Consider the following 23,245-nt stretch of genomic DNA (forward strand, 5'->3'; position numbering starts at 1 on the left):
CTTTAGTCGCTACTTTGGTCGCGGTTGGGCCCGCATGACTAATGGCATTCCAACGCGACCAAAGCGTTTTACGGTCGTGTCATCTTCTCTAGATATTTTACAATAATGTACACAAGCACCTCGAAATTAGTCTTGGGGTACGATTTTTTCTCATTTCTCTATGACACCGCTTCATATCATCAGTAACTTGTGGAGTAGAACTTTAGGGAATGAACCGAGACCATTGCTTGGTAATAGAACCCCATAATTGAGAACAAGCAAGTGCGTGGGTGTTTGGCCTATGCCAGGGCGCTCCACGATGGCGTTTTGGTTCGCTGAAGTGCTTCCGCATCGTTTCTATCGTATGACGCATGGTGGTTAAGTGGAGCTAGGCAAGACCGCATTTCCTCTACCCGGTACACACTGCTGATGGGCCAAAGCATTCTGTGGGCCAACCTGTCATTGCCTTGTTGTCATAGGATTTGATGTGCTTTCAAGACACCTTGTGCTGCGGTCTGCGGTGTGGTAGAGGGGAGTGTGCAGCAACACCGTGCATGTGCTAATCGCTATGCACTGCACGTGGGCCCATCCAAGTCTATGGCCCAACTGTCAGTTTTAAAGTATTTCTCTTATTCGGTAGCTGTAATTTTCTTCAGACTCACCGTGTTGCGAGAGAAAATGTGTTCGCTTCTCCCTCCTCATTATTTTGGACAGCCTGACGTGACGCCTGCTCTACATCGAGCCCCACGCCCGTCTCTCTCACTTTCTTTCCCGTCATCTCCATTCCAGTCTCACTCGCACTCGCCCGTCACCGCCGCCGCCGCTGCCCAATCTCCACTAGGCGACCTCTCTTCCCCACCTCCGTCGAGGCAGCCAACCACTCTCTTAGTCTTCCCCTTCACCAACAGCTTCACTCTCTCGCGCTCGTCTATTACCCAGCGTGCCGCCGCCCCTCCTTGTCCCTCCGCCTGCAGTTCCTCGCTGCCCCAACACCGACATACTATGGCCCAGGTCCACTCGAGGGCGCCGCCCATCCTAGACGCCGTCCAGTCCTACCTAGCCCCGAGTTCCTCCTCCACCCCCGTCCCTCTTCGTCACGTGTGGCGGCTTGTCCCTCAACTCTCTAGATCCACGCGCTCCGATGCCACACGAGAGGAAAGGGATGGCAACACTGAAGATTGGCGCAAGCGAGAAGAAAAGGAGAGGCTCCGTTGCCTCCATCCATGACCCTATTCATCGGGTGCGCTGACTGGTCTGACTCTGCTTCCTCCACCACAGCTCTACACCCTGACGCCTCTACCAGTTTCTCAACCAGTACATCCTTCTCTTGCAGGTACTCACACCTCTCTTTCTCGTGATTTGTCTCTTTTCCTCCCTCTCATTTTTGTTTTTGTAGAATCTTTTTGACTATGCATGCAAGATGTTCGATGAAAAATCCAATCAGTCTATAGGGGAAGATGAATCCCTTTGATGCTTCCTTAACTATTCAACAATTCCTTTATTTCTGAAATTTGGATGTGCCTATGTGACTGGCCTGTGCAACCTGTCATTGATCAAATATATGAGTAAATCTCTAGGAAGATGTATTTTGTTGGATTGTTTGAGACATGGATCACATAATATTTCTCAGATTTAAAGCCCACTTGCTTTCAGTACTATGCAAATTAAGATTTTTGTTTGTGATAATTTCTCAATCAATTTACATCTTAGGTTCTTGATATCTTTATGTTTTCATTTGTACGTTTGACATTTTGTTCTGTATTTACAGATTCACCGAAGAGACGGTCAAGGTAACCAATCTGAGAGAGGCTCACTGATTTGGACTTGCTGTGGCGTGTTTCGGGTGGCTTTACTATGATGCCCACGTTATAGGGATTTCTGGAATTCCTCTTCATGTCATATTAAAAGTCGAGCTGAGTGGATGAGCTAAAGCTAAATGAGACTGACACTTGTCCTTTCTATCTCTTGTGAATCAGACTGTAGGAACAACTGAAAGATTGAATTGTAGTTCTCGGAGTGATATTTGTATGAGCAGCGTCTTTCCCATTGTAGGTCTATCTACGTGGTATCTTGATATGGTGAGTTACATGTACTTCAGTGTAGTTTGCATGGCCTTGTAAATCATCTCTTTTTTTATTCAAGTAATCACAAGTTCCTTTTGGTATGATCATACTATATAGATAGAGAATCATGCGAAATTTGTCAGTAGCAAAGTGGTGATGAGATGTTTTTTTTCATGTTTGCATCATTTCATGGAATTTTAGTGATCCTTACGAATGTAGTTTCATGCTCCAGTGTTATAGTTGTCTGAATTACTTGTAGGGTACTTATTTACAGAGTTTTTCCTTGTCAGGATGATGTATGGATTGGCACCAGTGGTCGTCTGGGGGTGCCGAGTGCGTGTTCTCTAACGAGGTGTTGTCCCCACTGGGAATTGCATAGAGCAGTACAATAAGGTCTATGTGTTGTTGCAGCCGGTTTTAAGTAATTGCTTATGGCCTGCAAATTTTGTGTGGTTTGGTTTTCCTTCCATTCTATGGCTTCTACAATACGACAAGCTTCTAAAATACGGCATTTTTTCTACAAGTGAGTTCACTTTGTTGCTTGCTGCAATCACTTGTGAGCCATTCTGTTTTAGTGTAGGTTAAATGGAGGTCGGCTACTATATATATCAAAGTTAAGACCTTATTTAGTTTCAGAGATATAATTCTCTATATGATGGATGGGTTAGTACAAGTAGACAAATCGTACTGCTTACTGGGTGTACTTGATTAAGTGAATTGTGCGCTTTCTTAAAATTTGTTTCTTAGCCTATAAGGTGCTGAGGTGGTTTATTATGTGATGGATTTGAATACCATATGTAGCATATATGCAAATTACACCATAATGACATGCTGTGTTTTCCCAGGATAACAAATGAGCCTCTTTCTGGACTAATTGGCAGGTTATTTAATGTGGCGCTGCTTCAATCTGTAAAGCTATTTGGTGACTAACATGGAAATTCTATTCACCTTTACGAACAGAGACTACATTATACAAAGAAGGCAGCCGAAGATTATTGAGGAAGCACAAACTATAAAGATTTATTACCTGACAATGCCCTGGATTTTTTCTTTGAACAAAATAACATTTTGTGTTTTCCATTTGTATATTCTCTGCAACCAAATGTGCCAGTGGAGTTTTGGACTCATACTGTTGAAGCTGCTTTAACTGCTCCGAAGGTGATATATTTGATACTTTTACACAATATTGTATGCTGTGATTTAAGGTATAGATTTGATGTTCTTATGTTTTTCATCTCATTACACTGCCTAGCTATTCCTCTATTCTCCACACCAGTATTGTAGGGACCAAGTCATACAACCGTTTCTTACATTATACTAACGGAAAATATGCAAGCAAATATTCCATTTATTTGAGTGCATTTCAAGATTCCCATTTACTTTTTGCCTATTTGTAAAGTGGGGTTCATTAGCTATTTGGGAAACAGTTTCTAAGCAAACTACCCACTTGGTTTCTTGTACAATAACATCACATATTTGTTTTTTGTCCACTACACTTTCCATACTAGATAAGGTTTGGTAGGTTTTGAAATCTTTGCATTAGGATAGTAAGATAGTTATCTCTATGCAACCTTACCGCTTCATATTCTGTTTGTTTCCCACTTCGACCAATGCTTCCAAGTTACATAACATTCAGATTCAGGTATGGTTTCTTTTCCCCAGTGTTTTATTCATTTTACAGTACATTTTATTCATATACAACAACTTGTTAGAAAGTTTTGGGTCAGGGGGTGGTAGCAGTATGGCAGTACAAATATGATGTATTGCATCCTGAACTAGAGATTACATGGGTTTTCAGTTAGCATGTCAACTCAAGTAGGCTCATTGATCAAACTATGTGGTTTATCCGCCCTTGTCCATAGTAAACACGCAGAAAAGAACCGCCAGTACACACTTGTTAACTTGTTAAGTGCACTACTATAATTTTATGAATGAAATCATACATTGTTACTTAAACACATAGGCAATGATAATTAGTTTGTGTGGAAAAATACAATAGTGATACATGGAATTTCTTATAAAGAAGTCAATATAGTGAAATGTTTGTATCCTGTAGTCACATCTTTCCATCTCCAGTAAAACATGACATTGTGGTTCACTTCCTTATGGATTTTTACTTTGTGTAGGCGACTATACTGGTTAACCCGAAGCCTTCGCTCAACAACGTGACATGGAATCCTGTTATTGCCAAACTGAAATGGGTATAGAGTTCTACTATCACTGATCAGATCATGAGCGCAAGCCAGAGTAGCAGAAGACGGCGAGAGGAAGCTAAAGAGGCAAAACATAGAGGAAATAGCTGTGGAGAAGAAAGCAGGGAACTGGGTGGACCTAGGAGGGGGAGGGAGGCACAACGCTGACGACTATGTTTGTTTTGGTATACATTTTACTTGGCCACGGAAATGCTAATGCCCTTTGGTCTGCCATAATGTACAACTATGTAGTGTCATGTATTGTGTCTTCTTGGTACCAAATTTCTTATTATGCTATCGGTTATTGTGTAGCTTGCACATAAATACTACTGTGCATCAATTCCTCTACATTTTTGCTCTGAACATTAAAGTGGTTTTTCAGTGAAGATGATAGTGTTAGACCGGCTGTTGCACGTTTCCTCACCAGTGCTACCGCTATGGGTCAGTTTTTAACTGGATTTCAACTGTATCTGTTTCTCACATAACTTCGGCGGACTGTAGATCTCAGAAATTCTGCAATGCAACTACACATTGATTGATCGCTTTTTCGTGATCTAAAGCACCCATTGATACAAGTAATGTAGATGGACTCTTTGCTTGTCCACATAAACAGGTTGGATAATACTTGCATCTTGGTAAGTAAATTTCTGTACAAAAAAAAAAACTGGAAAACATGCAATGTACAGTTAGCTACTCACCAAAATTGGTTGCTTATTTTCATCGACAGCAGGAGATAGAGTGGCATCGTGCATACCACGGATTGGACTGCAGATGACCCGTGAGGAGGCGCCCCATGGGGCGCCCCAACCACTAGTACTATATATAAAAGCTGAACCCTTTTGTCCTCACCATAAAAACTTGGGTACTGTAGAAACTTAGGTACTGTAGATGGTAGGTTTCTATCCAATCAGGCATTGGCACATCAGCTATTTTAACGGTAGACACGTACGGGTAAGCTGAGTCCATTTGCTCAATCCACAGCGATTCAAGGTACTGTTCATCATCTGGCATGAACAGTACACATGAACAGTGCTGCATTTTTTTTCCTTTTGATTTTCTTTTTCTTTTCAAAGTAATTTTTTAGACAATTTGATAGTTACTTTTGCAGTAATCATTGGTAGCAATATCACATAGAAATTTAATTATGCATCATTAATTCTTTCTTGAAGCATAGTTCTTCGATAGTAATTTTAATTTGGCGCATTATCTATTTCGTAGTAGTTTTTTTTTCATGAGGTATATTTACCTATTTACTACTTTGCCGCGCTGCGTTTTTTCCTTTTGATTTTTTTTCTTTTTGAAGTAATTTTTTAGACAATTTGATAGTTAGTTTTGCAGTAATCATTGGTAGCAATATGACATAGAAATTTGATTGTGCATCATTAATTCTTTACTGAAGCATAGTTCTTCAGTAGTAATTTAATTTGGCGCATTAACTATTTCGTAGTAGGTTTTTTCATGTTGTATATTTACCTATTTACTACTTTGCCGCGCTCTCATCTATTCATGATTTTTGTAAAAAATTCTAACAATTATTTTCCAAGTTTTTAACAGTCACTTTTCGTAGTAATTCATCGGTACAAATATTCCACATTAGTTTAATTACCCGCCAGAAGTTTATCACCGGAGCGTAATTTTTTCGCCGTAGTTCCAATTTGTCCGTTATCTTTTTTCGCAGTAGTTTTCTGCGAGGCGGTAGCTATCTATTTTTCCCCTAAAGTAATATATCGGTATAAATCTTCAGCATCAACGCTACTTTCTCGATGTAATAATTATCCAGCAATAATTTCAAAATATTCAAATATTCGCTACCTAATTTTTTTGGGAAAAATAATATTGTGTTATTCTAGGGTACCACCAAAAATATATACTTACTCCTCAGGTTGTCCTATTTTTCACTTGGGAAGAATATTATAACCTTGGTACCTTTATCATTGGCTTCCTCTTTCACTTTCAACCTATCTTTTTTCCATCACCTCATGATTAGTGGTTCCCTTTGATTGCTGAAAATACAACTTCTAATAGAAAATGCTATTTAAGATGTTTCAAATAATTAGTTTTACACTTTTATCCTTCCTATCTTTCCAGATTGGAGGAGTTTGATCCTTCCACTTCTACGTTGGAGGAGTTTGATCCTTCCACTTCTACTTCTTCACGCAAATGAGGTTCCTATTATGGAAGAATATTGCCCTCATGATTTGTTTGCGAGGAAATCACTCTACATTTTTCAGCCATACCTATGGGTGCTGGAAAAAACAAATCCGAACATGTCGCTCATGTATTACTTTTAAGAAACACTGAAACTTTTGCGGTACCTGACATAACTCATATATTGTAGTAATTACAAAATACTATAACAAACAATTTAGCAGCAAAGGGCGCGGCGTGCCGCCGCGACAAACTTCCTAGTACTTATATATTGCAGTACTAGGCGCGCTGTGATATAATTAACGTCCTTGTTGTGCTGGCAGTTCGGGATGTGAATGGGGCGGGTCGACCCATTGGGTCCCTGGCCCGACCCAAAAAATCAAGGCCATTGGGCCACTTGGGCCGGCCTCATACAAAATTTGGGTCAGCAGGGCCGGTCCTAAGTGACATTGGGTTAGCGGGGCCGACCCATATACTTGGATTGTCGGTAGAACTCAGTTAGCTCAAATAATGTGTTCCTTTCTACTACCGTACACAGTTGTTCAGTATTTTTTTTCTTGTTTTCTTGCGTCACAGTTGGTTCGTAACGCCTTTTTTTTGCGTGAGAAATATAACGCCTTTGACTCTGTACATCACCAGATCGATCAAGTCCATCCATCTAGCTAGCTTATATATACAAAGTAGCCATTCGCTGCATGCGTACACCAGTCAGCCTAACCATCAGCTAGCTCTGTGTCAAATAAAAACCAGCTAAGCAGCTTGGTACACATACTGATATACGTGTGCAAATCGTGTAAACAAGGTTGAAAGAAATATACGCAACCTAAACTTTGGGTCGACCCGCGATACCCATGGGGTCAGCAAGGCCATTAATGTTTTCCGAATGGGCCGACCCATGGACTCGCAAATTGGCCTCGAGGCCAACAGGGCCAGGTCCAGGGCCAGGTCCGGGTCGGCCCATTCCCATCCTGACTGGCAGTGAGCAAAATCTTGGATTGACCTTATACACCTGTTCTTGTGACTTGTGGAGGAAAGACGAGGCCGGTACAGACTAAATTATCGATATGCAGCCCCATATACTTGCTCTAAAAGGGTGAACGTACCTACTCGCATCGCAATTCATGTTGGTATCTATCTAGAGAAGATGTTGTGATTAGGTGGTACGATTTTCAGAGTGCTTGGCCGCGCATGATTGATAACATCGTGGCAGCGTCGACATTGCCAACTCTATAACATGTGAAACGATGATAGTATCTTAATTGCAAATGAAATCCAATCTGTTGAGGACTTTCATTAGTAGTAATTAATTCCACAGTTCCAGCTTACGTGCCCATGTGCATGTATACATGGTTTAATGTTCGAATCTTTTTTTTTTGAATTTAATTTTCACCGGGGGAGGATCCCAAAGCTGCACGCATCAGCATTTTTTACACAGCGCCTAGGTGAGAGGCACTACAGGAAAACGGTTATATGCCGACGGCCACCAGCCGTCGGCGTACATGGGCAAGCCGTCGGCGTACTGTTGTGCCGACAGTGGCCGTCGGCGTAAAGCCGTCGGCGTATCTCCGGTCGGCGTAGCGGATCCGGCCGTCGGCGCATCTCCAACCGTCGGCGTCTACTCCATGCCGACGGTTTTTCTTCGACCGTAGGCCCAGCTCAACCGTCGGCGTCGTATTTCCACGGAGACAGCCATCTGACGGCGTCGGCAATACGCCGACGGCCGGACCGTCGGCACGACGGATGCACGTGGCATCACCTGGTACACCCTTCTACGTTGCCGCTACGCCGACGGTGGTGGCCGTCGGCGCCTCTGTTGCACGTGGCGTCACCTGGTGCACTAGCGTATGGGACGACTGTGGAGCTATGCCGACGGCCGGGCCGTCGGCATACCTCCAGCAGTTTGGAGCACATTCGTAGCTACGCCGACAGTGCGGCCGTCGGCACAGATCCACGTGTCGCAATCTGGGAGCACAGCGCCATAGCTACGCCGACGGCCTGGCCGTCGGCACCTATGGTCTAGTTTATTTTTTTATTTTCCTGGTTTTCTAGTTTTCTTTCCGGGCACAAATGAACATATATATTATATATCAGTACAGAAACAAAAGCTCACATATAACAGATAGACAAGCTCACGTAAAGTGCAACGCATAATTAACGGCCACCAATGCATGTGCACATATAGTCCTCATGTCAAATGGCCCAAACACAACGAGTTCACATGTATACATGATGACACAAGCACGACAACTTCAGATATATATGTTCTTCATGATACATGTCACACGACACAAGCAAGACATTACAAGTCCAACGATCACAAACAACGGACTTCGAGTTCCCGCACTTGTCAAGGTCTGCCTCCTAGAGCATCATCACTACATTATAAAGAAAAAGAACCATTTAGCATTGGCAATTGTTTATGTTCGAAATTTTTGCAAGGCAAATTGTCCGAGTATAGCTTTGATGCTCAAGTTCACATGGAACTAACCTGAAACGGCAAGTCAGCAGGCTCAGCAGAAGCACTAGGACCACGACTACTTCCGGTATGAATCGGGGTGATAGGCTGCGACTGGCTAGGCGAGGGTGAGGGCGAGGCAGAAGCACGACCAAAGTCAGTGCTGGATGATGTCTACGGGTGCTTCTATTCTTGTAGATAGTGTTGGGCCTCCAAGAGCAGAGGTTTGTAGAACAGCAGCAAGTTTTCCTTAAGTGGATCACCCAAGGTTTATCGAACTCAGGGAGGAAGAGGTCAAAGATATCCCTCTCATGCAACCCTGCAACCACAAAGCAAGAAGTCTCTTGTGTCCCCAACACACCTAATAGGTGCACTAGTTCGGCGAAGAGATAGTGAAATACAGGTGTTATAAATAAGTATGAGAAGTGGCAACGGCGCCAGAAAAGTGCTTGCTGGCGTGCAGTTGATGGTAGTAATATTGCAGGAAATAAAGATGCAGTAAAACAGTAAACAAGCAGCGATAGCAGTATTTAGGAACAAGGCCTAGGGATTAGACTTTCACTAGTGGACACTCTCAACTTTGATCACATAATGAAATAGATAAATGCATACTCTACACTCTCTTGTTGGATGATGAACACCACTAATTGCGTAGGATTACACGAACCCTCAATGCCGGAGTTAACAAGCTCCACAATATTCAATGTTCATATTTAAATAACCTTAGAGTGCATGACAGATCAACACAACTAAACCAAGTACTAACATAGCATGCACTACTCGTCACCTTCACACTATGTAGGAGGAATAGATCACATCAATACCATCATAGCAATAGTCAACTTCATAATCTACAAGAGATCATAATCATAGCCTACGCCAAGTACTAACACGGATGCACACACTGTCACCATTACACCGTGCAGGAGGAATAAACTACTTTAATAACATCACTAGAGTAGCACATGGATAAATTGTGATACAAAACACATTGCAATCATAAAGGGATATAAATAAGCACTTCACTATGCCATTCATAACGGTGAATAAGTATTACGTGAAATATAGCCTAAGAGACCCACACGGTGCACACACTGTCACCTTTACACACGTGGGACAAGGAGTCTCCCGGAGATCACATAAGTAAAACCCACTTGACTAGCATAATGACATCTAGATTACAAGCATCATCATATGAATCTCAATCATGTAAGGCAGCTCATGAGATTATTGTATTGAAGTACATAGGAGAGAGATTAACCACATAGCTACCGGTACAGCCCCGAGCCTCGATGGAGAACTACTCCCTCCTCATGGGAGACAGCAGCGTTGATGAAGATGGCGGTGGTGTCGATGGAGGAGCCTTCCGGGGCACTTCCCCGTCCCGCGCGGCGTGCCTGAACAGGAGACTCCTGTCCCCCAGATCTTGGCTTCGCGATGGCGGCGGCTCTGGAAGGTTTCTCGTACCGTGGCTTTTCCGTCTCGAGGTTTTAGGTCAGGGACCTTTAAATAGGCGAAGAGGCGGAGTCGGAGGGCTGACGAGGCGGCGACACGCTAGGGGGGCGCCCCCCCTAGGCCGCGCCGGGGTATCGTCTGGGGGCCCAGTGGGCCCTCCTCTGGCGGCTCTCGGGTGTTCTGGAAGCTTCGTGGAAAAATAGGATGCTGGGCCTTGATTTCGTCCGATTCCGAGAATATTTCCTTACTAGGATTTCGGAACCAAAAACAGCAGAAAACGAGAACCGGCCCTTCGGCATCTCGTCAATAGGTTAGTTCCGGAAAACGCATAATAATGTCATAAAGTATGCATAAAACATGTAGATATCATCAATAATGTGGCATGGAACATAAGAAATTATCGATACGTCGGAGACGTATCAGCATCCCCAAGCTTAGTTCTCGCTCGTCCCGAGCGGTAAACGATAACAAAGATAATTTCGGAGTGACATGCCATCATAACCTTGATCATACTATTGTAAGCATATGTAATGAATGCAGCGATCAAAACAATGGTAATGACATGAGTAAACAAATGAATCATAAAGCAAAGACTTTTCATGAATAGTACTTCAAGACAAGCATCAATAAGTCTTGCATAAGAGTTAACTCATAAAGCAATAAATCAAAGTAAAGGTATTGAAGCAACACAAAAGAAGATTAAGTTTCAGCGGTTGCTTTCAACTTGTAACATGTATATCTCATGGATATTGTCAATGTAAAATAATATAACAAGTGCAATATGCAAGTATGTAGGAATCAATGCACAGTTCACACAAGTGTTTGCTTCTTGAGGTGGAGAGAAATAGGTGAACTGACTCAACATAGAAGTAAAAGAATGGCCCTTCGCAGAGGGAAGCATCGATTGCTATATTTGTGCTAGAGCTTTGGTTTTGAAAACATAAAGAGAGCATAAAAGTAAAATTTTGAGAGGTGTTTGTTGTTGTCAACGAATGGTAGTGGGCACTCTAACTACCTTATCAACCAGACTTTCAAGAGCGGCTCCCATGAAGGACGTTATCTCTACCAAGCAAGGTAGATCATCCCTCTTCTCTTTTGTTTACACATGTACTTTAGTTTAGTTTTTCTTTATTTATGGATGACACTCCTCCCAACCTTTTGCTTACACAAGTCATGGCTAACCGAATCCTCGGGTGCCTTCCAACATTCACATACCATGGAGGAGTGTCTATTTGCAAAATTAAGTTGCTTATCGATAGATCGGAGCAAAACATGTGAAGAGAATTATTAATGCAAGTTAATTAATTGGGGCTAGGCACCCCATTGCCAGCTCTTTTTGCAAAATTATTGGATAAGCGGATGAGCCACTAGTCCATTGGTGAAAGTCTGTCCGAAGTAAATGACAAGATTGAAAGATAAACACCACATACTTCCTCATGAGCTATAAAACATTGACACAAATAAGAGGTGATAAATTTTGAATTATTTAAAGGTAGCACTCAAGCAATTTACTTTGGAATGGCGGAGAAATACCATGTAGTAGGTAGATATGGTGGACACAAATGGCATAGTGGTTGGCTCAAGGATTTTGGATGCATGAGAAGTATTCCCTCTCGATACAAGGTTTAGGCTAGCAAGGTTATTTGAAACAAACACAAGGATGAACCGGTGCAGCAAAACTCACATAAAAGACATATTGTAAACATTATAAGACTCTACACCGTCTTCCTTGTTGTTCAAAAACTCAATACTAGAAATTATCTAGACTTTAGAGAGACCAAATATGCAAACCAAATTTTAGCAAGCTCTATGTATTTCTTCATTAATGGGTGCAAATTATATGATGCAAGAGTTTAAACATGAGCACAACAATTGCCAAGTATCACATTATCCAAGACATTTTACCAATTACTACATGTAGCATTTTCCGTTTCCAACCATATAACAATGAATGAAATAGTCCAACTTTCGCAATGAACATTAAAGATAAAGCTAAGAACACATGTGTTCATACGAAACAGCGGAGCGTGTCTCTCTCCCACACAAGCATTTATTCAAACAAAAACAAAAACAAAAACAAACAGACGCTCCAAGCAAAGTACATAAGATGTGACCGAATAAAAATATAGTTTCAAGAGAAGGAACCTGATAATTTGTCGATGAAGAAGGGGATGCCTTGGGCATCCCCAAGCTTAGATGCTTGAGTCTTCTTGAAATATGCAGGGATGAACCACGCGGGCATCCCCAAGCTTAGACTCTTCACTCTTCTTGATCATAGTATATCATCCTCCTCTCTTGACCCTTGAAAACTTCCTCCACACCAAACTCGAAACAAACTCATTAGAGGGTTAGTGCATAATCAAAAATTCACATGTTCAGGGGATGACACAATCATTCTTAACACTTCCGGACATTGCCCAAAGCTACTGGAAGTTAATGGAACAAAGAAATCCATCCAACACAGCAAAAGAGGCAATGCGAAATAAAAGGCAGAATCTGTCAAAACGGAACAAGTCCGTAAAGACGAATTTTAAAATGGCACCAGACTTGCTCGGATGAAAATGCTCAAATTGAATTAAAGTTGCGTACATATCCGAGGATCACTCACGTAAATTGGCATAATTTTCTGAGTTACCTACAGAGAATTAGGCCCAGATTCGTGATGAAGCAAGAAATCTGTTTCTGCGCAGTAATCCAAATCTAGTATGAACCTTACTATCAAAGACTTTACTTGGCACAACAATGCAACAAAACTAAGATAAGTAGAGGTTGCTACAGTAGTAACAACTTCCAAGACACAAATATAAAATAGAGGTACTGTAGCAAAATAAACACATGGGTTATCTCCCAAGAAGTGCTTTCTTTATAGCCATTAAGATGGGCTCAACAGTTTTAATGATGCACTTGCAAGAAATAGTATTTGAAGCAAAAGAGAGCATCAAGAGGCAAATTCAAAACACATTTAAGTCTAACATGCTTCCTATGCATAGGAATCTTGTAAGTAAACAAGTTCATGAAGAGAAAAGTAACAAGCATAGGAAGATAAAACAAGTGTAGCTTCAAAAATTTCAGCACATAGAGAGGTGTTTTAGTAACATGAGAATTTCTACAACCATATTTTCCTCTCTCATAATAACTTTCAGTAGCAACATGAGCAAACTCAACAATATAACTATCAAATGAAACATTCTTATCATGAGTCTCATGCATAAAATTATTACTCTCCACATAAGCATAATCAATTTTATTAGTTGTAGTGGGAGCAAATTCAACAAAGTAGCTATCATTATTATTCTCATCAAGTGTAGGAGGCATAGTATAATCACAACAAAATTTACTCTCCATAGTAGGTGGCACCAAAAGACCACTATCATTATAATCGTCATAAATAGGAGGCAAAGTATCATCAAAGAAAATTTTCTCCTCAATGCTTGGGGGACTAAAAATATCATGCTCATCAAAGCCAGCTTCCCCAAGCTTAGAATTTTCCATATCATTAGCAACAATGGTGTTCAAAGCGTTCATACTAATATGTTCCATAGGTTTTTTAATTTTCGCATCAAACCATCCATGTCTTAAATCAGGAAATAGAATAAGAAGCTCATTGTTGTCCATTATGCCTAACTAGTGTAAACAAGAAACAAAAAGATGCAATTGCAGGATCTAAAGGAAATAGCTTCGAGCACACACACAACGGCGCCGTAAAATAGCTTTACCCGGGACCGGAGTATGAGAGCCTTTTACCTTTCCTCCCCGGCAACGGCGCCGTGAAAATAGCTTGATGTCTACGGGTGCTTCTATTCTTGTAGACAAGTGTTGGGCCTCCAAGAGCGAGAGGTTTGTAGAACAGCAAAGCAAATTTCCCTTAAGTGGATCACCCAAGGTTTATCGAACTCGGGGAGGAAGAGGTCAAAGATATCCCTCTCATGCAACCCTGCAACCACAAAGCAAGAAGTCTCTTGTGTCCCCAACACACCTAATAGGTGCACTAGTTCGGCGAAGAGATAGTGAAATACATGTGGTATAAATAAGTATGAGCAGTGGCAACGGCGCCAGAAAAGTGCTTGCTGGTGTGCAGTTGATGGTAGTAATATTGCAGGAAATAAAGATGCAGTAAAACAGTAAACAAGCAGCGATAGCAGTATTTAGGAACAAGGCCTAGGGATTAGACTTTCACTAGTGGACACTCTCAACTTTGATCACATAACAGAATAGATAAATGCATACTCTACACTCTCTTGTTGGATGATGAACACCACTAATTGCGTAGGATTACACGAACCCTCAATGCCGGAGTTAACAAGCTCCACAATATTCAATGTTCATATTTAAATAACCTTAGAGTGCATGACAGATCAACACAACTAAACCAAGTACTAACATAGCATGCACACTGTCACCTTCACACTATGTAGGAGGAATAGATCACATCAATACCATCATAGCAATAGTTAACTTCATAATCTACAAGAGATCATAATCATAGCCTACGCCAAGTACTAACACGGATGCACACACCTGTCACCATTACACCGTGCGGGAGGAATAAACTACTTTAATAACATCACTAGAGTAGCACATGGATAAATTGTGATACAAAACACATTGCAATCATAAAGGGATATAAATAAGCACTTCACTATGCCATTCATAACAAGTGAATAAGTATTCTGTGAAATATAGCCTAAGAGACCCACACGGTGCACACACTGTCACCTTTACACACGTGGGACAAGGAGTCTCCGGAGATCACATAAGTAAAACCCACTTGACTAGCATATTGACATCTATATTACAAGCATCATCATATGAATCTCAATCATGTAAGGCAGCTCATGACATTATTGTATTGAAGTACATAGGAGAGAGATTAACCACATAGCTACCGGTACAGCCCCGAGCCTCGATGGAGAACTACTCCCTCCTCATGGGAGACAGCCAGCGTTGATGAAGATGGCGGTGGTGTCGATGGAGGAGCCTTCCGGGGCACTTCCCCGTCCCGGCAGCGTGCCGGAACGGAGACTCCCGTCCCCCGGATCTTGGCTTCGCGATGGCGGCGGCTCTGGAAGGTTTCTCGTACCGTGGCTTTTCCGTCTCGAGGTTTTAGGTCAGGGACCTTTAAATAGGCGAAGAGGCGGAGTCGGAGGGCTGACGAGGCGGCGACACACTAGGGGGGCGCCCCCCCCCCCTAGGCCGCGCCGGGGTATCGTCTGGGGGCCCAATGGGCCCTCCTCTGGCGGCTCTCGGGTGTTCTGGAAGCATCGTGGAAAAATAGGATGCTGGGCCTTGATTTCGTCCGATTCCGAGAATATTTCCTTACTAGGATTTCTGGAACCAAAAACAGCAGAAAACGAGAACCGGCCCTTCGGCATCTCGTCAATAGGTTAGTTCCGGAAAACGCATAATAATGTCATAAAGTATGCATAAAACATGTAGATATCATCAATAATGTGGCATGGAACATAAGAAATTATCGATACGTCGGAGACGTATCACTGGACTGAGCTGATCCATATATGTTAGAGCAATAGATAGCAATTATAAATCTCTCTGTGTGCAACAAAACCACAAAACCAGAACTAGTGATTGAGTTGTCTTGCAAAGGACTTACTGGAATTCCTGAGGCTACCGAGGCGAGGAATTCATCGTGCAGGGCAGCCAGAGCAGGGAGCTCCCAAAGAGCAGCTTGATCGTGCAGGGCAGCTGGAGCACGGAGCTCCCAAAGAGCAGCTTCATCGCGGCACATGGAGAGAAGGCGGGGGAGGCTAGCGCGCTCACCGCGACAGGCTACCCCATTACGGTGCTTCCAAATATTCCTGCATAGGAGGATGGTGAGAGTCGAGGTTGCCTTTGAGCCACGGGGCGCGGGGGTGTCGTAGGAGAACAGCCGGCGCACATCTGCATCAACGGGAAAGCTCCAGCCGATTGCTTCCCAGAAGCAGCGCACGAAGGGGCTGCCAAAGATGAGGTGCGTTGCCGTCTCCCTCTCGCTCTCGCAAATGGGGCAGATCGCCTCGTCCTCAGAGAGGACATGCTTCTTGAACAGCGCCGCCCGCGACTGGATACGAGACTGCACAAGCAGCCAGGCGAAGAACTTGGCCTTGGACGGGGCGAACCCACCCCAGACGAAGTCCGCGAAGGGGGCGTCGATGCCGCCGAACTGCATCAGCTTGTAGAGCTCACCGACGGCCAGCTCGCCGGTGCGTTTCACACACACAGTGAGAACCTGAGTCGGGCCGCCCTGAGAGCCGTAAGGCCTCGACACGGGGGAGGAGAGTGATGAACTCCCTATCACCTACGGTGGACAGCCTGGGCGCAAGAGCTCGACGGAGTCCGCCGCGCACCACCGTGGCAACAGAGGCGTGCGGTTGGGCTGCATGGGAGAACAGCGCCGATAGTTCATGGCAGAGCGCACCACACCCGACCCAGTCATCCATCCAGAAGCCGATGCGCTCTCCATCCCCAAGCACGACCTTGGAGATGCTGGTGTACAGGGGCATTAGAGCGGCAAGGGCAGACCAGTGCGACCCCACGTCGCTCCTCTTGCCAGCTGCGATGGGGCCGACGGTGGAGCGCCACGCCCAGCAAGCCCAGGGAGACAAGGGGACCGTGTGCGTCCGGTGGAGAAGCTTGACCTGGAGGCAAGCATTTCGTGTCGCCAGGCACTTGACTCCCAGTCCTCCTTCGAGTTTGGAGCGGCACACTTGTGTCCAAGCGACGAGGCATTTGGCGCCAGAAGCGCGCTCGTCGAAATTCCAGAGGAAAGCCCTTCGGAGAGCGTCGATGGCTCAGAGGAGGGCCGGGGGAAGCTCAAGGGCCCCCATAGCATAGGCTGGCAGAGCATCGAGCACGACATTCAACAACACAATCCGACCGCCCGATGAGAGGAGAATCGAGCACCACCCGGACAGGTATTTGTCTACCTTGGCTATCATCGGGGAGAAGTGGGCCATACACAGCTTTCCACTGGACAGCGGCAGGCCCAAGTAGGTCTGAGGGAAACCCTCCACTCGACAGCCAAGAATCGCCTGCATCTCATCCGCTAACTCCTGAGTGGTGTGCATGGGAACCAAAGTACTTTTTGCAAAGTTGATCACCAGCCCGGTTGCCTGAGAAAATTGATCCAGCAGCAGCCTCATCCGTCTAGCAACATCTGCACTTGCACGGAATATAATCAGCGTGTCGTCGGCATACTGCAGCACCGGGCAAGGGGCATCGTCAGAAAGGGGGTGACGGAGGACGGCGTCCTGTTGAATCATCCGCTGCAGCACGTCTCCCATGAGGAGATATAAGTATGGAGACAAGGGGTCGCCTTGCCGCAACCCCCTCCTGCAGGTGATCCATTTGCCCGGAATACCATTGAGGAGCACCGCTGACATAGATGTAGAGAAAATGTTGTCCATCCAATCACACCAGGGCACATGGAAACCTCTAGCCTCCATGACACGCCTCCGACTGCCCCAGTCAATAGAGTCGAAAGCTTTTGTGAAGTCCAGCTTCAGCACGACCGACGGCACCTTCCTTTTCTGGCAGCATTGGACCATCTCAGTCGCATAAACGAAGTTTTTCGAGATGCTTCTCCCAACCATGAACCCAGATTGGTTCTCATCAATCAGACCACCGATCTGTTGCTGTAGCCTTGAGGTAAGGGACTTGCAAATTGACTTCATCGAGCAGTTTTGCTGGGACACAGTCCGGTACGAGCTGGGGGCGAGCACTCCGTCGGCCTTGGGTAGGAGCGCAATATGCACCCTGTTGATGCAGCCAAGGTCAGCGGTGTCGGCATGGAAGGCCCAGAACAGCTCAAGAAGGTCTTCGCCGACGTGATCCCATGCTGCACGGTAGAAGCTGGGGCCAAGACCGTCCGGGCTGGGGGCGCTGTTCCGATCCATCCCCCAAATGGCGGCTTTGTTCTCTTTGAGCTCAAAAGCCTCCACCAGCGCCGCCCCGTCGACACGAGCGGCACCAGCGTAAAGGGCGTCGAGGTCGAAAGCCTAGCTCGTGGGCCAAGCCTGGCCCAAAAGGTTGTAGTAGAAGTCGAAGAGGACGCCAGCCTTGCCCTCGTGGTCGACGACGTGATCGCCGCCCATGTCCAGGGCCCTGATGGAGCTGTGGCGATACTGCTGTGAGGCGCAGGCGTGAAAGAACTTCGTGTTCTCGCCCCCTTCGCGGATGGCACGATGTTTGCCGCGCTACTTCCAGAAAGCAGCCCGCTGCTTGATGGCGAGGGCGTGGGTATCGCGAGTAAGGCGACAAAGCAGCAGCTCAGCACCTGAAAGAGGACGCGATTGCTCAAAGAAATCAAGCAAGGTAAGCAGGAACTTGCAGTTATTTTCTCTAAGTGAGATGTAACGATGCGACCATTTCCAAACCTTAGCGGAGAACCTGAACCTCTTTACCTTTGCAGCGATCACGGCAGCGGCATTGCGATCAGGAACGGGACGGGACCAGGCGGGGATAGTGGTGGGAAGGAAGGCCGCGTCAAGAAGCCAAGAGTTCTTGAAGCGGAAGACGACGGGCGAGGGGATAGAGGTTGCGGCTGTGACAACAATGGGGAAGTGATCGGATGTGGGGCGGTGGTGCGACACGAGGGAGGAGTTTGGGAAGGCTAAGTTCCAGTCTTGGTTTAAAAAGGCCCTATCAAGCCTCGCCAAGACCGGAGTATCCTGGCCGTTGGACCAGGTGAAGCGCCGATCGAGGAGGGGGAGTTCGAACAGCGCAAGCGAGTTGATCATGGCGTTGAAAGCGTCGGCAAGGTTTTGGTGGAAGTTGGAGTTGTTTTTCTCTGATGGGTGGCGGAGGAGGTTTAAATCGCCTAGACAGAGCCACGGTCCCGTGATGAGCGGGACCAAGGCGACCATCTCGGCGGTGAACTCGGCCATGAGGCTGTGATCTGACGGCGCATAGACATTAGTGACAGTTATAGAGACGGCGGTGGTGGTGGAGTGGAGGACGGTGGTAAGGCTGTAGGTTCGGCGGATGGTGGAGTGGAGGGAGAGGATCCTCGAGTCCCAGGCTGTGACTATGCCACCCCGGCTCCCGTTGGCGTCCACCTCCACATGATCGGATAGGGAGTGGGGGAGGAACGAACTCGCCTTGGCATTGTCCAGAGACGCGAGTTTCGATTCTTGGATACACATAACAGAGAGAGAGAGGCATTACTGACATTATCTGAGACAATGTTACACTTATCCGGATCACCCAACCCACGAACATTCCAAGAACAGAAAAGAATTTTTAAGAAGGCTAGATTATCCATAAAACCCTAGCAGACACCGAGGATACAACACACACACGCATAGAACTGAGATGAACCTACACATGGACGACACACAGACAGCAGCAAAGCACGGGACATGGGGACTGAAGGAAACCCTAGGCAGGACAACATGCGAGGTACAGCCTACACATACAACGCGGCGATCGGCGGAGACGCGTGGGAGGTTCCTAAACATCGGCACCGAAGTTCACCATGGCTGCCGCGCCAAGGGCAGCGGACCCAAGCTGGGACGCAGGCTTCATTCCGAGCGGCTTCTTGGGACAACCAAACCTGGGCTCACAAAGGCAGGCAGTGAATCTTTGACATAATAGTACTAATCTCTAAGTAAAGGGGAATCAAAACATTCATGGGACAACCAAATCTGGGCTCACAAAGGCAGGCAGTGAATGAACTGCGTTTATGTGAACAGGACTTGTCCACCGAACATCCATGCATATATATGACAATTATGACCAACCGTCGGCAAAATGCATAGAAACCAACTACGCATGTGCACAGTGATAGCCAGAGTAGATATATAAGTCACCGAGTGTAGCATAAACCATCGATTTTTGAAGCTTATCAGCTCCAGTTCCTTTTAGAGCAAATAATATTGACTGACCAACAGATTACGAATATCCGCATATATAGAGATCACACGGCAACTAGACATGTGTTCCACATGGGGTTAGGAGGTATTGGAAATTAAACTATAACATTTTTTCAATTTCTTGGCTCTAATTTGAGTCAGAGTATGAGCCATTAACTTTCTCACAAGAGAAAGTGCCCAGACCAGGTTCTCGGTTAACCTAGCCACTGGTGATCAAGATAGGTTGAATGGTGATGAGGAATGTCATTTTTACTTCCAGTGTGCCGTGCGTACACACTTTTGGAGAATTGCTGCTCGTGCTCTGGAGGATGATGAACTAGCACCCAAGGTGAAGGATTCATGTGCCTGGGTGTAGAACTTTTTGGGTGCAGGGAGATGTCTTACGTCCGAAGGATTTGTAGTGGTGTGCCGGCCCTTTGTAAAATTGTGAGTGTTCATAATATGAGTGTTTTATAACCCCTGAAATTTTCAGTACCAAATTTGAAACACGAACAGAGAAACAAAAATGATAAATCCAACATGAATAGTGTCAAAAAAGACAAAACCACAAATGACCCTATTCACATGTCAATTTTTGTCTTTTTTGTTTCTCAATATGTGTTTTGATTTTGTTCTTAAAATTATAGGGATTATAAAGACACATGTTGTTAGCACTAATATATTTTTTCAACCTTTTGGAAAACTGAAATTTAAAATTTTGACAAATGATATCATGGTATCATTTAGGGGTTGGCATCACTAGATATTTTCCCGTGTTGCGGTGGCAACAGGAATCCTCAGCACGAGAGGATGGAAGCCTTTAATGAAACAAGTGGGACTTGACTCGCGGAGCGTCAGCTCCTTCTTAGCTTTAGTATGCATTGTGGTCTGAACGTACTAACATGATGAAGAGAGTTGTGTCTATTTTGGTTTTCTGGTAGTATAGCTGTGGTATTTCTCCTTTGCTGGCTGAAGAATCTTCGAGAAAAAATATCAAAGTTTTTGCTCATGGCTGAAGAGGAGACGATGGCAGCTCAAAGTAGCGAGCGAGGTGGGAGTGTTTATATCACTTTCTCCGTTTTAGAAAAAAAGATCTAGATTTATTTTTTCAATACTTCCAAAATACCACAGTTTAAGGGATACTGAAGTATTAATAATGCAGTGTTTAGTTGTACCCAAACACATCAAAATATTTGAAACTGTGATATTTCTGAAAACCGTGGGTATTTTGCTACCAAACATAACCCCAGTTTTTTTTTTCTTTTGCTGAGAGGACAGGTAAACACCTCTAGTAAAGCCTCGATTTTCATGCCCAACATATGGCCAACTTAAGCTTCGTTAAGAAATCACTCAAAGTATATGAGCTCAGCCCAACAAACGCAGGCCCAGCCCGCCCAGGCAATCAACAAGGCTCCCGATATTCTAATCTCAAAACCTAGGAGTTAACCAAAGCCTAAAACTTGCTTGCCCGCATGGGATCGGGCTTGCGATCGGTGACCACGGCACGGCAGGCCAAGACATCCCCATTGAAAACTTGTGGATTGAATTAGTGCAGAGTGCAACCGTGGACTAAAGTACAGTGCACACGTGAGCTAATCTCAAGAAAATGCCTGCTTTCAAGATTGAGATAAATCAATCATAGGAATTAATCTGGTAGAAATTGCAGTGTGGTCTCCTCTAACTGCAGGACACACATGACATGCCCGATGGACAGTGGCTTGCTCCGTCATGAAAAACCTCATTGCTGATGTACATGCTTTCGCAACCTGTCTCTATAGCATGAACAAATACCCTGCTACCTCAAGTCCTCAACTACCAGCCTACCGTCGGGAGGCGGTGGCATCGTGGCAGCTCACCTCGTGAACTATGTGCTAGCGGCAGATTTATTCCGGGCAACGAGGCTTACATGTCAACGCTGAAAACCAGAATCAAAACCGGCTAAACAGGATGAGGGTGGAATTTAGACGGTTTGGCAACTTCGGGGTTGTGTTTTAGACCAAACCAAAATACAGGGTTGTAACCTGAACTCGATGATAAGTTCGAGGGGGTAATATGGAGTTCTCTCCAAAACAGATGTCTGAGTTTTCTTTCGGCTTAATTTTTGAACTTCAATTTGCCTGCCGCGATGCGCCAAGTTATGATCGCTGCACCATCGCGTTGACCGCCATTTTGATCCTATCCTTCTTCCCGGCGAAGTTGGCGACGAGCTGCTCCCTCGGCGGCAGGCACGCGCTCACGGTCTCGTCGGAGGTGTAGGCCTCCGCCCAACTCCTCAGCGCCGGGAACTCGGCGGCGCCCACCAGGCTCGCCCCGGCCACCTCCTCTATCGGTCCCAGCAGGTGCGCCAGGCCGCACGCGGCGAAGTCGAGGTAACCCACGCCGTCGCCGGCGAAGAACCGCTTCCCCTGGAGCCGCGCCTCCAGCAGCGCAAGGTTCGCCCTCGTCTCCCTCACGAACCCCTCCCGCGCCTCGCCGTCATCCAGCCACACCGCCATCCAAAACGGCATCGAGCACTGCATGTGTACAAGGTTGGAGGATTTCACAAAGATCGTACCTTCTGCTCGATGAACTGGGCCCAGAAGCGTGCCATGGCGCGGTCGTAGGGGTCGACGGGGAGGAGTGGCGGGCCGTCGAAAGCCTCGTCGACATACTCGACGATGAGCAGGGACTCACAGATGGCCGGCCGGTCGCCGTGGAGGAGCACCGGCACCGTCTTGTGGATGGGGTTGTGACGGAGCAGCAGCTCGCTCTTGTTGGTGAGATCCTCAAGGATGAGCTCGTAGGGGACGTCCTTCAGGCGCAGTGCCACCTCGGCCCGGTGGACGAATGGGCTGCCGAAGGCGCCGATGAGCTTCACCGCTTCCGCCATGGCTGATAAACTCGGCGAGTAGCTAGCTAGGATGTCGATACTTATAGAATTTTTTTTTGATAAAGGAAATATATTAATATCAAAAGATACTAATTACACACAGCCTCTTCAACAACGCTCCACCCTGTAGCACTACGGATGCACACAGCCAAAAAAGAGTAAAGAAAACTAAGAAATAAAAGTCCCGCTACAGCCTTCTAGACCTAGCAACAGCAATACAACCACCACCGTGACAA

At 45.4% G+C, this 23,245-nt stretch overlaps 2 protein-coding genes across 7 annotated transcripts; one reads left to right on the forward strand and one right to left on the reverse strand.

Moving 5' to 3' along the window:
- The first annotated feature begins 734 nt into the window (after window positions 1–734).
- LOC124661164 lies at window positions 735–4,652 on the forward strand. 6 transcript variants are annotated; one of them, XR_006990115.1, is made up of 5 exons: window positions 735–1,312; window positions 1,748–1,769; window positions 1,956–2,057; window positions 2,333–2,565; window positions 2,888–4,652. XR_006990115.1 is itself a non-coding variant. In XM_047199019.1 (4 exons), the coding sequence occupies exons 1-4, from the start codon at window positions 1,203–1,205 to the stop codon at window positions 2,432–2,434; spliced, it is 336 nt and encodes a 111-aa protein (XP_047054975.1). In that variant the 5' UTR covers window positions 735–1,202; the 3' UTR covers window positions 2,435–4,652. The 6 variants fall into 6 exon arrangements, 3 of the variants coding, with proteins under 3 accessions (XP_047054975.1, XP_047054976.1, XP_047054978.1); XR_006990116.1 differs by having other exon boundaries at window positions 2,924–4,652; XM_047199019.1 differs by having other exon boundaries at window positions 2,333–4,652.
- A 17,623-nt stretch (window positions 4,653–22,275) lies between these two features.
- LOC124668321 (probable glutathione S-transferase) lies at window positions 22,276–23,009 on the reverse strand. Its single transcript, XM_047205487.1, has 3 exons — window positions 22,695–23,009; window positions 22,512–22,653; window positions 22,276–22,445 (listed from the first exon to the last, which is right to left on the reverse strand). Exons 1-3 carry the CDS (start codon window positions 23,007–23,009, stop codon window positions 22,276–22,278), a joined length of 627 nt encoding a protein of 208 aa, XP_047061443.1.
- Between the last annotated feature and the right edge of the window lie 236 nt (window positions 23,010–23,245).

The sequence above is a fragment of the Lolium rigidum genome, chromosome 6 (assembly GCF_022539505.1).
Source record: "Lolium rigidum isolate FL_2022 chromosome 6, APGP_CSIRO_Lrig_0.1, whole genome shotgun sequence".
Taxonomy (NCBI): domain Eukaryota; kingdom Viridiplantae; phylum Streptophyta; class Magnoliopsida; order Poales; family Poaceae; genus Lolium; species Lolium rigidum.